The sequence below is a fragment of the Dipodomys merriami genome, unplaced genomic scaffold (genome assembly GCF_024711535.1).
Source record: "Dipodomys merriami isolate MVZ:Mamm:240054 unplaced genomic scaffold, mDipMer1.0.p SCAF_21, whole genome shotgun sequence".
Classification (NCBI taxonomy): domain Eukaryota; kingdom Metazoa; phylum Chordata; class Mammalia; order Rodentia; family Heteromyidae; genus Dipodomys; species Dipodomys merriami.
Window position 1 is genome coordinate 17,895,249 of NW_027203493.1, and position 11,886 is coordinate 17,907,134.

Genomic DNA, 11,886 nt, shown 5'->3' on the forward strand with positions numbered 1-11,886 from the left:
CTGGGAAAGACTTTGATCCCTTTAGAAGAAACACACCTCAAAACCCAAAAATGCTTGCAATTCTTCCAAATACGCAAAATTACTGATCATCTCTACTTTAAAGAGATAACATCAACACAGACAAATGCTTAGACTATGACACTCCACTTTAAACTTTCAATCTTGGACTCACTTCAAAAAGCTTAAATATTCTTAATAAAAGACATGAGTTGAGGCAACTGCTGGGAAGACACCGAAATTGCCACCTTTCATCTCTGAGACTTGCTCCCTGCCAGAGATCTGAAATGACTTCACCCACTCACTGAACAAACTGAATCTCCTACCTGTGGGAACTAAACCCTGGGCATGACTTTAGGGCGTGAACAATTCACATGCCCTTCCAAACCTGCACAAGCACAGTCCAGACTAGAATTAGTCTCAGACTTTTCACTCTTTTAATTCTAGCTGTTGTTTGCATTCCACCATCCTGTTTCTCAGAGCCCTACGGAGAAACCGAATGCCAGAGGCTAGAGAAAAGATGGGAACATCCTGGACGTAGTCCTAACGTTTAACTTCTCATGCAACTGAAAACCCTCAAGGTTGCCACTTGAGAAACTGTTGCTTTTCTTAAGTTCTAATTTAGTTCAGAGACCCATGCACAAAGAAGCCTAATTAAAATATCAACTGAAAACAATAACTGTGTTTAACCAAAATCAAATTTGCTTACAGTGAGGTCTTTGCATTCTTTGTGGACTAGCAGAGTCTGAATTTATTTGTTTCTGTAAAACTTCATCAGAACATTCCAGAGCACCTTCCAGGCCTTGCTCAGAATCATTTGATTTTCCTGCTTCATTTACATGAGATTTGTCAAGGTTTTCAGACATTCTCAATTAAGTTTATTCACTGTCCTAGGAAAGAAAAAAAAAAAAAGTGAGCCAAAAGTATTCTGTCACTAATTAGCAGGGTGACTGGGAAATTGTTAGTTTTTAGTTTACTTGTCTGTAAAATAAATAGGTTTACTAAGATCTTATCCATCTACTGTATCCATCTATTGCATAGTATCTGTTTGGTGGTACTGGGGTTTGAACTCAGGACCTCACGCTTGGCAGGAAGAAGGTGCCATACCACCTGTCATGCCTTCAGCCCATACAATATTCTAATTCAGTGACTAAACAGATCATTGTAAAATGACGTGTAATTTACCGTATTTATAGACCTCAGATAAAGAAAAATAGTTCAAGTATTTTTTTTCCTACTCCTGAGTAGCAGGTATAAGAATACATGGTCTTGGGCTGGGAAGGTGGCTCAGTGGTAGAGCGCTTGCCTTGCATGCCTGAGGGCCTGGGTTCAATTCCTCAGCACTAAATAAGCAAAAAGAAAAAAAGCTGGAAGTGGCGCTGTGGTTCAAGTGGTAGAGCGCTAGCCTAGAGCTGAAGAGCTGAGGGACAGCGCCCAGGCCCAGAGTTCAAGCCCCACAACCGGACCCCCCCCCCAAAAAAAAAAAAAAAAAAAAAGAACACATGATCTTAACAGAAGACAACACTATATAAGCTGCCAGCTTCTATTTTAATCAAAAGGAATGTCTCAATCTTACCTTTTTTTTTGAAACAAGGTCTCACTAGTCTAAGGTTCACCTTGAATACACAACCCTCCTGCCTCAACCTCCCAGTGCTGGGATTACAGGTGTGGTATCACTCCCAGCTCAATCTTCAATTCTTTTTTGTTTTGGTGCCTGTCTGAGGGCTTGAACTCAGGGTCTTATGGACTGTCTATAGGCTTTTGGGCTCAAGGCTGGAGATCTACCATTTGAGCCACAACTTCACCTTAAATTCTTTTGAACTAGTAAACTGATTTAAAAAAAAACACTTGAAGAGTATGCTTATAATGACCTTCTAATAAATTTGGCTAAAATGGCTCTTTGACCTTATCATATGTATAGCTTGGGATAATAAATAGAAATACTGTATAAACTTTAAGTGTCAAAAACATGTGGGATAGGTATTTTTATTAGCTTCCTATTTATTCCTTTCAGTCAGTAGGAAAAGACCACACTTAAAAGTAAGAAGTTGAAGACAACCATTAATGTATGTGACTGGATGAAATTTTCTTGAGGGGCTGGGAAGATGGCTCAGTGGTAGAGTGCTTGCCTTGCATGCCTGAGGCCCTGGGTTCTATTCCTCAGCACCACATAAGCAAAAAAGAAAAAAGCCGGAAGTGGAGCTGTGACTCAAGTGGTAGAGCACTAGCCTTGAGCTGAAGAGCTGAGGGACAGCGCCCAGGCCCAGAGTTCAGGCCCCACTACCGGACCCCCCCCAAAAAAAGAAATTTTCTTGATACTTGGGTCCAGTTAGTAAAATCATCTTAAGCACATGATTTTTTTTTTCTTTTTTTGCCAGTCGTGGGGCCTGAACTCTGGGCAGTGGCCCCTCAACTCTTTAGCTCAAGGCTAGTGCTCTACCACTTGAGCCACAGTCCCACTTCTGGCTTTTTCTGCTTATGTGGTGCTGAGGAATCGAACCCAGGGCCTCATGCATGCAAGGTTAGCACTCTACCACAGAGCTTTTTTTTTTTTTCTTTTTTAAATCAGTTGTGTCTTGAAGTCTGGGCCTGGGCGCTGTCCAGGCTAGTGTTCTACCACTTGAGCCACAGTGCTACTTCGGGTGTTCTGGTGGTTAATTGGAGATAAGAATTTCATGGACTTTCCTTCCTGAGCTGGTTTTGAACCATGATCCTCAGCTCTCAGCCTCCAGAGTAGCTAGGATTATGGGGGTGAGCCACCAGCACTGGGCTCAGCACATGAAAATTCTGTACAGGTTATTTTTTTTTTCTCCTGGAGCTTTCTATTCCTATGGTGTTTCTAATAAAGGGAGAAGAAACATATGATGTTTCTGCATTACTGAAAATAATTAACATTTGTACAATTAGCACCAGAAGATCACAAAACAATATCATAAACATTAATTAGACTGTTATTACACAGCTAGAAGGTAATCACAGGATCAAAAGAAATATGGGTAGCTTCAGGGAAGTTTGGCCCAGTAGACAAAAAGGACTCACTGGCGTAATTATTTAAAATTCCAGAGACCTCCACAGAAATAGAGGGCCAAAGGGTGAACATATGTAGCAATGGTACTCACTGGATACTACTTTGAAAATGAACTATACAAGTTTTGGGTGAGGATAGGGGTGGAAAAACTGGGAGAGTGGGAGGTTAAGGGGTGACACTGTCCCAAAAGAAATGTACTCTTACCTGACTTATGTAATTATACCCCTCTGGCATATAATAACAAGAAAAAAATTCAATAACAAGAAAAAAATTAAAAACAATTCAGAGACCTCCATTAAATAGAATGAAGTTATGCTGGACTTGAAATTTGGGGGGTCTGTATTATAATACAAAGGTTGTTTTAAAGTATTTCATCTTTCTAAACCAACTTGTCTTCTGAAACCTATCTGCTCATTATCCTAAATTTTACTAGGGTCTGAAAATACTCCAAGATCCAAAGGATAACATTACCAGAATATTCTATGAGAAAAGGACAAATAAAACCTCTTCTAATTTTATTCTCTCTCACAAGCTTGGGAAGCAGCCCAGAAAAGGTGAAGGAACTCATTCAGCACAGTAAGGAGAAAGGTAAGACTAGGTCTCTCATGCTCAGCTCAGTAAACTAACCCCCTCCTCTTAGGGTTCAGCTCAAGTCCTGTTTCTTCCCAAGGCACTTCCTCCAACCTCACTAGTATCTGCACTTTTTAGACTTTGGTACTCATCACTGCCTTAAGTTTGATTCAAAACATGTTGATTTAAATAGATATACAAAGATGAAAAACTGCAAGGAAGACAGAGCTGCTCACAGGGATCTATAATGAAAGTTCAACTTCAGTGGCATTATGAAATTATTATTAGGAATAACAGAGGAAGAAACTACTTCTGTCCGTGAGGAGGTTGGGAAAAACCTTCCCAGGAAAGATAGCATGTGAGCCAAGAGCCAGGGTAATGGCCTATTGCCTGTAATCCCAGTTTCTCAGGGCTGCATAGGTTGGGCAAGATTCTGCCAAATAACACCCCTCTCCCCCCCCCAAAAAAAAGGCTGGAGGAGTGGCTCAATTGGTAGAGTGGCAATTTCCAGGACCTGAGTTCAAACTTGAGGAGGGAGGGAGGAGGAGATGAGCCAGTCTTTGAAAGGAGAATCTTACCCAGCTTTGTATGGAGAAGGAAGCTGAGATTACTGACATGAGTAATCCTAGCTACCCAGGAGGTTGAGATGTGAGGATCATGGTTCAAAGCCAGTGCAGGAAGGGAAGTCCATGAGACTCTTACCTCCAATTAACCAGCAAAAAGCCAGAAGTGGAACTGTGGCTTGAGTGGCAGAGCCTCATTATTGAGTGAAAAAGCTCAGGGTTGGCCCTGAATTCAAACTCTAGTACCCTTACAAAAATGAATGAGCCAGCCGGGCACCGGTGGCTCACTCCTGTCATCCTAGCTACTCAGGAGGCTGAGATATGAGGATCGCGGTTCAAAGCCAGCCTGGGTAGGAAAGTTCGTGAGACTCTTATCTCCAATAAACCACCAAAAAACTGGAAGTGACGCTGTGGCTCAAGTGGTAGAGGGCTAGCCTTGAGCACAAAGAGGCTCAGGGTCAGCTCAGGCACTGAGTTCAAGCCCCAGGACTGACAAGTAAATAAATAATAAATGAAAAAAGAGGGAGAGAGAAAGAGGAGGTGAAGAGGGTCAATTCACAGTGAGGGCAGAAGGCAATGGGGATGGGAAGGTGGATGGGGCGAGGTGAAAAGTGTTACTCTGTATATTTTTTAAATTCTTCACCTTGGTTCTGAAATTCTCAAGTCAGAACCAGCTACTTTCCCCACACATGCGCACTACAGGTAAAAACACCCTCTACAAACAAATGCCCAATAAGTACGAATTGCCAGTCACGTCGGGCACTTGGGGGGACTTGCAAGTGGGGTCTCGGAGGTAACTTGAGTCCAATTCTGCCTCTTTGCTGGCGGGGTGACTTCAGTGCTCTCAGGAGGGTAGATCAAGCCGGGATGGTGCCTGCCCTAATCTGGCACCCCAGCACCATCCTTACTACAATGAAAGATACTGTGGGGGGTGCAGCACGCCAGGAGCCATTTACTGCTCATTCATTCCCCATTTCCCAATCATCAACCCCTACAGTGCCCGGAGAGGAGCTTCCGTGTGGAGGGGTGCTGTCTGGCTGCGAAGACCCCCCCCCCGAGGTGGACGCGGCCCGCAGACCTGGGAGAGCCCCCCGCAGAAGGGGCCAGGCCTCCTCCCGGCGCCGCGCTTCCGTTGTAAACAGCTGTTGGGGCCGGCGAGGGAGTGGCGAGCCCGGGACTGGGCGCTGGGACGGCGGCCTGGAGGGTGGGCCTCGGTCCGGCCCTGGCCCCAGTTTCGCCCTCTCCTCCTCCCGACCTTACCCGACTCCAACCCGGCGGAAAAGGGCCCAGAAATGCCTGTGTTTCCGACCTCGCGCCTCCCCGGGCGGGGCCCGCCGGCTCCGCGCCCGCTCGCCTCACCTGCCGCGGCGTCGGCGATCACCCTCAGCTGCTCCCGCCGCGAGTCGGGCGGGGCGGGCGGCGCGACGGAGGCGGGAGCGGCGCGCGGCGGGCCGGGCCGGGCCGGCTTAGTCTCCGCGGCTCTGAACGCTCGCCGCGCTGCCCGCGGTCCTCTCTGCCCGACCGGAATGGGCCAGGGCCGGGAGCGACCGCTCTTCAGCGTCGGGAAAGGGAGGCTGTGGTTAGTCCGGCAAGCTCGTTCCCACCGCAGGGAGGCGCCATGTTGTTGTACGGAGTCTTGGCGGCTCGGGTGCCAGCTTGTGAAGGGACCCGGGCCAGCGGTGGCTCGGAGCTGGAGGGCGCTGCTTATCCGCGAGGAAAGGCGGGAAGCGGGCCGGGGGCCGGCTGAGGGGGCGCAGCGGGCGGTGGCTCGGAGCCGGGGCCTGCGGTCCCCCTCGGGGAGGCGCCATGTTGCTGTACGGAAAGGCGCGGCGGGGCGGGCGCCGAGTCCATCCAGTGACGGGAAGGGAGACGCGCCGGCGGGATATGAGTCTTGTGGGTTTGCGGGGTTTGTTCCCGAGCCACGCCCAGCACTGAGTCAAGAGCCGGAGCCCGCGGCACCGCGGGGGGGTGTTGAGTCTTTACTGGTTGCGGTTGCTGCACCTCACGAACGCCCGAACAAAGAGCGGGGCCGGGCGTCGGGGCCCGGGCGCCGCGGCCGCCGCGCTCGGCCCCCCGCGGGTCGCTCCTGAGCCCGGCGCGCCCCCAGCGTCTCCCGAGGAAAACGGATCCGGACGCGTCGCCGGAGGTGTGGGTGGCGGGAGCTGGCCCAGCCGTGAGGCGCTGCTGCTGCGCTCGCCGGCGGAAAAGCAGCGAGCTACCCGCAGAGAAGGCTTTGGCGACCTTGCCCGGTCTTAAATCGTGAAAAGACGTGTGAGTCTTAGCTGCTGTGTTGGAAAACACGTTTTCAGAGCGGAGCACGGATGCATGCCTTAGCATGAAGGCAGGACGGCTCGCTAGCCTGCAGCCCTGGCTTAACGAACAGCAGGCGCAGCTAACGCCTGGAACCCTGCCCCGTGGCGTGGAGTTACTCCTGGAGGACGGAAGACCTCGGGGCGATTCAGCACCCACCAGCACCCCGCTGCTGCTTCTTTAAAAACTGTCCTGTAAAGCTGATGTACAAAGGGGTTTGCGTGAGAGTAATGAGTACACTTCTCGTCGAGCATTGTTCTCCCACTATCCCTGCCCTCCCCACCTTCTTAAAGAAATTTAAACAAAATGGGTCCATCTGTCATCCTAGCTACTCAGGAGGCTGAGATCTGAGGATCGCGGTTCAAAGCCAGCCCGGGCAGGAAAGTCCGCGAGACTCTCATCTCCAATTAACCACCAGTAACCCGAAGTGGTGCTGTGGCTTAAGTGGGAGAGTTCTCTCCTTGAGGTGAATAGTTCAGGGACCGCACCCAGGCCCAGAGTTCAAGCCCCACGACCTACCCGTCCGTCCCCCCACCCAAAAAAAAAATCGTGACTGGGAAGGTGGCTCAGTGGTAGAGGGCTTGCCTAGCATGCATGAAGTCCTGGGTTGGATTCCTCAGCACCATATACACAGAAAAAGTCAGAGGGGGCACTGTGACTCAAGTGGTAGAGTGCAGGCCTTGAATAAAAGCAGCTCAGGGACAGTGCCCAGGCCCGGAGTTCAAGCCCCAGGACTGACAAAAAAAAAAAAAATCACTTTAGGAGAAAAAATGAAAAAACCCTCACATACTCAATTAACTGGACTTGTTAAGATTCACAAAGAAAATAGCAAGCTGACTTCTGACTGGAGTCATGTTTCTCAACATAAGGAGAAGCAGTGATTCTAAAACCATCATGTGAAACTAGGAATGATGCCATGGAAGAGAGATTAGATTGAAAAGCCTAGAGCCAGGCACTGGTGGCTCATGATTGTAATCCTAGCAACTCAGGAGGCAGAGATCTCAGGATCATGATTCAAAAGCCAGTCCAGGGCAGGAAAGTCCATTAGACTTCAATTAACCACCAGAAAACTCAAAGTGGCCCTGTAGCTCTTACATGGTAGAGTGCTGGCTAGTCTTGAGCAAAAAGAGCTCAGGAACAGTACTCAGGGCCTGGGTTTAAGCCCCACAACAAACAACAACAACAAAAAAAACTCTAATGAATCTAATGTGTAGCGAGGGTGGAACCACTTCATTTCCCCAGTGACATCGCTACCTTCCTTGAAGGATTTTTTTTTTTTTTGATTGGTCGTGGGTGCCTGGGAGCATTCTCCCTGAGCTTTTTTGCTTAGTAGCACTCTACCACTTTAAGCCAGAGCATCACTCCCCGTTTGCTGGAGGTTAATTGGAGATAAAGTCTCAAGGACTTTCCTGCCCATGCTGGCTGGCTTCAAATTGTGATCCTCAGACCTCAGCTTCCTGAGTAGCTAGGGTTACAGGCATAAGCCACTGGCTTATTTGAAGAAAAAAAAATTTTTTGGCCATTCCTGGGACTTGAACTCAGGGCCTGGGCACTGCCCCAGAGCTGCTTTTGCTCAAGGATAGCACTCTACCACTTGAGCCCCAGTGCCACTTCCAGCTTATTCTGTGTATGTGGTACTGAGGAATCCAATCCAGGGCTTCATGCATGTGAGGCAAGCACTCTACCACTAAGCCACATTCCAAGCCCTCCTTGAAGGATCTTTTCTTTGGGGGTCCAGTCATGGGGCCTGAACTACAGGCCTGGGCACTGTCCCTCAGCTCTTCAGCTCAAGGCTAGCACTCTACCACTTGAGCCACAGCGCCACTTCCGGCTTTTTTCTTTTTGCTTATGTGGTGCTGAGGAATCGAACCCAGGGCCTCATGCATGCAAGGCAAGCACTCTGCCACTGAGCCATCTTCCCAGCCCCTGAAGGATCTTCTATAACCAAATTTTTTTTTTTTTTTTTTTGGTCAGTCATGGGGCTAGAACTCTGGGCTTGGGCGCTGTCCTTCAACTCTTCAGCTCAAGGCCAGTACTCTACCACTTGAGCCACAGCGCCACTTCTGATAGTTTTCTGATAGTTTATTGGAGATAAGTGCTTCATGGACTTTCTTGCCTGCGATGGCTTTGAACTGTGGTCCTCAGATCTCAGCCTCCTGAGTAGCTAGGATAACAGGCATGAGCCACCAATGCCCGGCTTCTATCACCAAGTTTTACTTGGTAAGGACACTAACAATCTTTTGATATGTTTTGAAGACTTTAAATATAAGCATAACACATGTTCATTTGATTTTTGGCTTCCTGGACTGGAAAATTCAACTCACCTCTGGGTAAAAAGGAGTGCACTGCCAGCTACAGAGGACTCGGGAGGAGAAAAGTGGTAGTTGCATTGGAGGTAAGCTGCTAGAGCCAACCCCCTAGCATACAGAGTTTCTCTTATTTTTCTTCCTCATGTCTGTTAATTCTTGCTCTATCATAATTTAGGTTTACCTGTATAAAATTTGGTCAGACTGATTCCTGTGTGAAGTTAAGTCTCATTAAGCCTACAGAGGCTGCCTTTGGTTGAATTGCTTAGCCTTGGTTTACTCTGCTAGGATGGTGGCAAAGCTCATATCACCTCAGCACCAAATATACACATGGGCCTGGGGCCCAAAGAAGACATCATAGATGGAAGAATAAATGACATACAACTATCAGTAACTGACAGTGCCAGTCACTCAGGATTATGCAAGGTATTTGAAAGGTGGCGCTGGGCCTGTGCTTTAAATTTTTGACACTGCTTAAAGTAAACATGATCCTATTTTTTAAAACATCCTATTCTTGCTTATGAAGTTTGAAATAAACTATGGTTTTACTGGATTTTTCCCATGAAATTAGCATTGTAAAGAATGTTGCTTCAAAGCTGGAACATCACTGATCTGTTACTTGTGCCTTTCCCTGAAGGCATTAGTTTTGGTTGCCAAATAATCATGCTGTAATTATGTGAAAAAACAAAGATTCAAACTGGACTGCATAAACACAATTGCTCTGCCAACTATGAGGATCTCAGAAAACTTCCTCTCACTTAACTCAAAAACTACCTTTTCTTTTACCTCATTGTAAAAAAACTACAAAAAAAGTGCCTCTCCCGGCTCCAGATTATGAGAGAAAAATATAACTGTCCCTGATTTATTAGGGAAACTTATCATAGATATAATTATCAGTCCTTATCTTCTGCCATTTGAAGAAAAGGCAGTATCAGTTTTATCAGAAAATAACTGATATGCTAGCATATTGCTGCATCATTCATATTTCCTAACCTCTCATTAAAAGTCTAAGCTAAAATATAAAATTTATCCTATTATATACAAAAAGTTGCCGGGCAATGGTGGCTCACACCTATAAACCTAGCTTCTCAGAAGGCTGAGATCTGAGGATGACTGATCAAAGCCAGCCTAGGCAGGAAAGTCTGTAAGGCTTTTATCTCCAGTTAACCACCAGAAAACCAGAAATGGTGCTGTGGCTCCATGGTAGAACACTAGCCTTAAGCTACGACCAACAACAACTACAAAAAAGAGTGTACATTTCAAATTATATTGTATTTTTGGAGCAGTATTAGGGTTTGAATTCAGGGCCTTTGTGCTCACTAGGAAAGCACTCTACCACTGGACCCATAATTCCAGCTTTTTTTTTTTTTTTTTTGCTCTGGTTATTTTTGAGATAGGGTCTTGCTTTTTCTGCTCAGATCAGCCAGGACCATGATCCTCTTATTTATTTTTTTCAGTCATGCAGCTTGGACTCTGTGTCTGGGCACTGTTCCCTCAGCTCTTCAGTTCAAGGCTAGCATTCTACCACTTGAGCCACAGTGCCACTTATGGCTTTTTCTGCTTATGTGGTGCTGAGAAATCAAACCCAGGGCCTCATGCATACAAGGCAAGCACTCTACCACTGAGCCACCTTCCCAGCCCTGATCCTATTTTTATTTATGCTTCCCACCATAGTTAGGGCAGCAGGTGCACCGCCATATCTTTTTTAAGATGGGAATTTTTGCCCAGGCTGGCCTTGAACCATGAACCTCCCAAATGATATCTCCTGAGTAGGTAGGATGAAAAATGTGACTGACCAACACTGATCTATAATAGTATTTTGCATTGCATTATTTTTCTGGTCTATTTACCAAGTGTGTCTTGCCTGGAGTCATTCCAAAATATTAACTTGTTTAAGAGATGGTATTACTTTTCCCCCTAAGGTGCAATTTACAAAAAGCACAGAATGCTAAGGAACATGAAGGACAGCCTAGACTTGCAGTCAGACTATGGGAAACTCAATGACTAGGAAACAAATAACTAGGTTTATTTAACAGTAAAGACAGAAAAAGAAGGGGGCTGGGAAGGTGGCTCAGTGGTAGAGCGCTTGCCTTGCATGCCTGAGGCCCTGGGTTCGATTCAATTCCTCAGCACCACATAAGCAGAAAAAAAAAGCAGGAAGTGGCACTGTGGCTCAAGTGGTAGAGCGCTAGCCTTGAGCTGAAGAGCTGAGGGACAGCGCCCAGGCCCAGAGTTCAGGCCCCAAGACCAGACCCCCAAAAAAAAGACAGAAAAAGAAGAGGGACAAAAGAGAAACCAATAGATTGAGATTGAGAAGCACATTAATTGGTGCTGTGGTACACCTGTAATACCAACTACTTAAAGAGAGAGGCAGAGATTGGGAGGATCATGGTTGGAGTTCATCCTCATATCAGTCAGTCAGTCTGATGTGAGGTTGAACCATGCTACTAGCTATGCATGAGTTTACAGGATTTTGGTCCCAGGCTAACCCTGGGCAAAAAACATGAGACCTGATCTAAAAACATAGTTGAAGTGAAAAAGGGATAAGGGTGGGGCTGGGAAGGTGGCTCAGTGGTAGAGCACTTGCCTTGCATGCATGAGGCCCTGGGTTCGATTCCTCAGCACCACGTAAGCAAAAAGAAAAAAGCCAGAAGTGGCGCTGTGGCTCAAGTGGTAGAGCGCCAGCCTTGAGCTGAAGAGCTGAGGGACAGCGCCCAGGCCCAGAGTTCAGGCCCCACGACTGAACAAAAAAAAAAAGGGATAAGAGTCTCAAGTGGTAGAGTGTGAAGCAACAACAGCATAAGGCTGAGTTCAAATTCTGGTACTGCCCAAACCCCCACAAAAACCTCAAATCAGGGGCTGGGAAGGTGGCTCAGTAGTAGAGCGCTTACCTTGCATGCCTGAGGCCCTGAGTTCAATTCCTCAGCACCACATAAGCAAAAAGAAAAAAGCCGGAAGTGGCACTGTGGCTCAAGTGGTAGAGCGCTAGCCTTGAGCTGAAGAGCTGAGGGACAGCGCCCAGGCCCAGAGTTCAGGCCCCACGACCGGACCACCCCCCCTACAAAAAAAAAAAAAGTTCTTGAATGAAAACTCAGAGAAGAATGTACAATTA

General features: G+C 47.1%; 1 protein-coding gene across 3 annotated transcripts in view; it reads right to left on the reverse strand.

Moving 5' to 3' along the window:
• The window catches only part of Tcp11l1 (t-complex 11 like 1), a 29,941-nt gene extending 24,350 nt beyond the window's left edge, over window positions 1–5,591 (reverse strand). Inside the window, exons 1-2 of one of the 3 annotated variants that reach the window (XM_070032639.1) lie at window positions 5,518–5,591; window positions 707–887 (exon numbers count right to left, since the gene is read on the reverse strand). In XM_070032639.1, coding sequence (XP_069888740.1) covers window positions 707–863 — 157 coding nt within the window. In that variant the 5' untranslated portion in view covers window positions 864–887; window positions 5,518–5,591. The other 2 variants (XM_070032641.1, XM_070032642.1) reach the window with 2 other exon arrangements.
• Window positions 5,592–11,886: the final 6,295 nt, after the last annotated feature.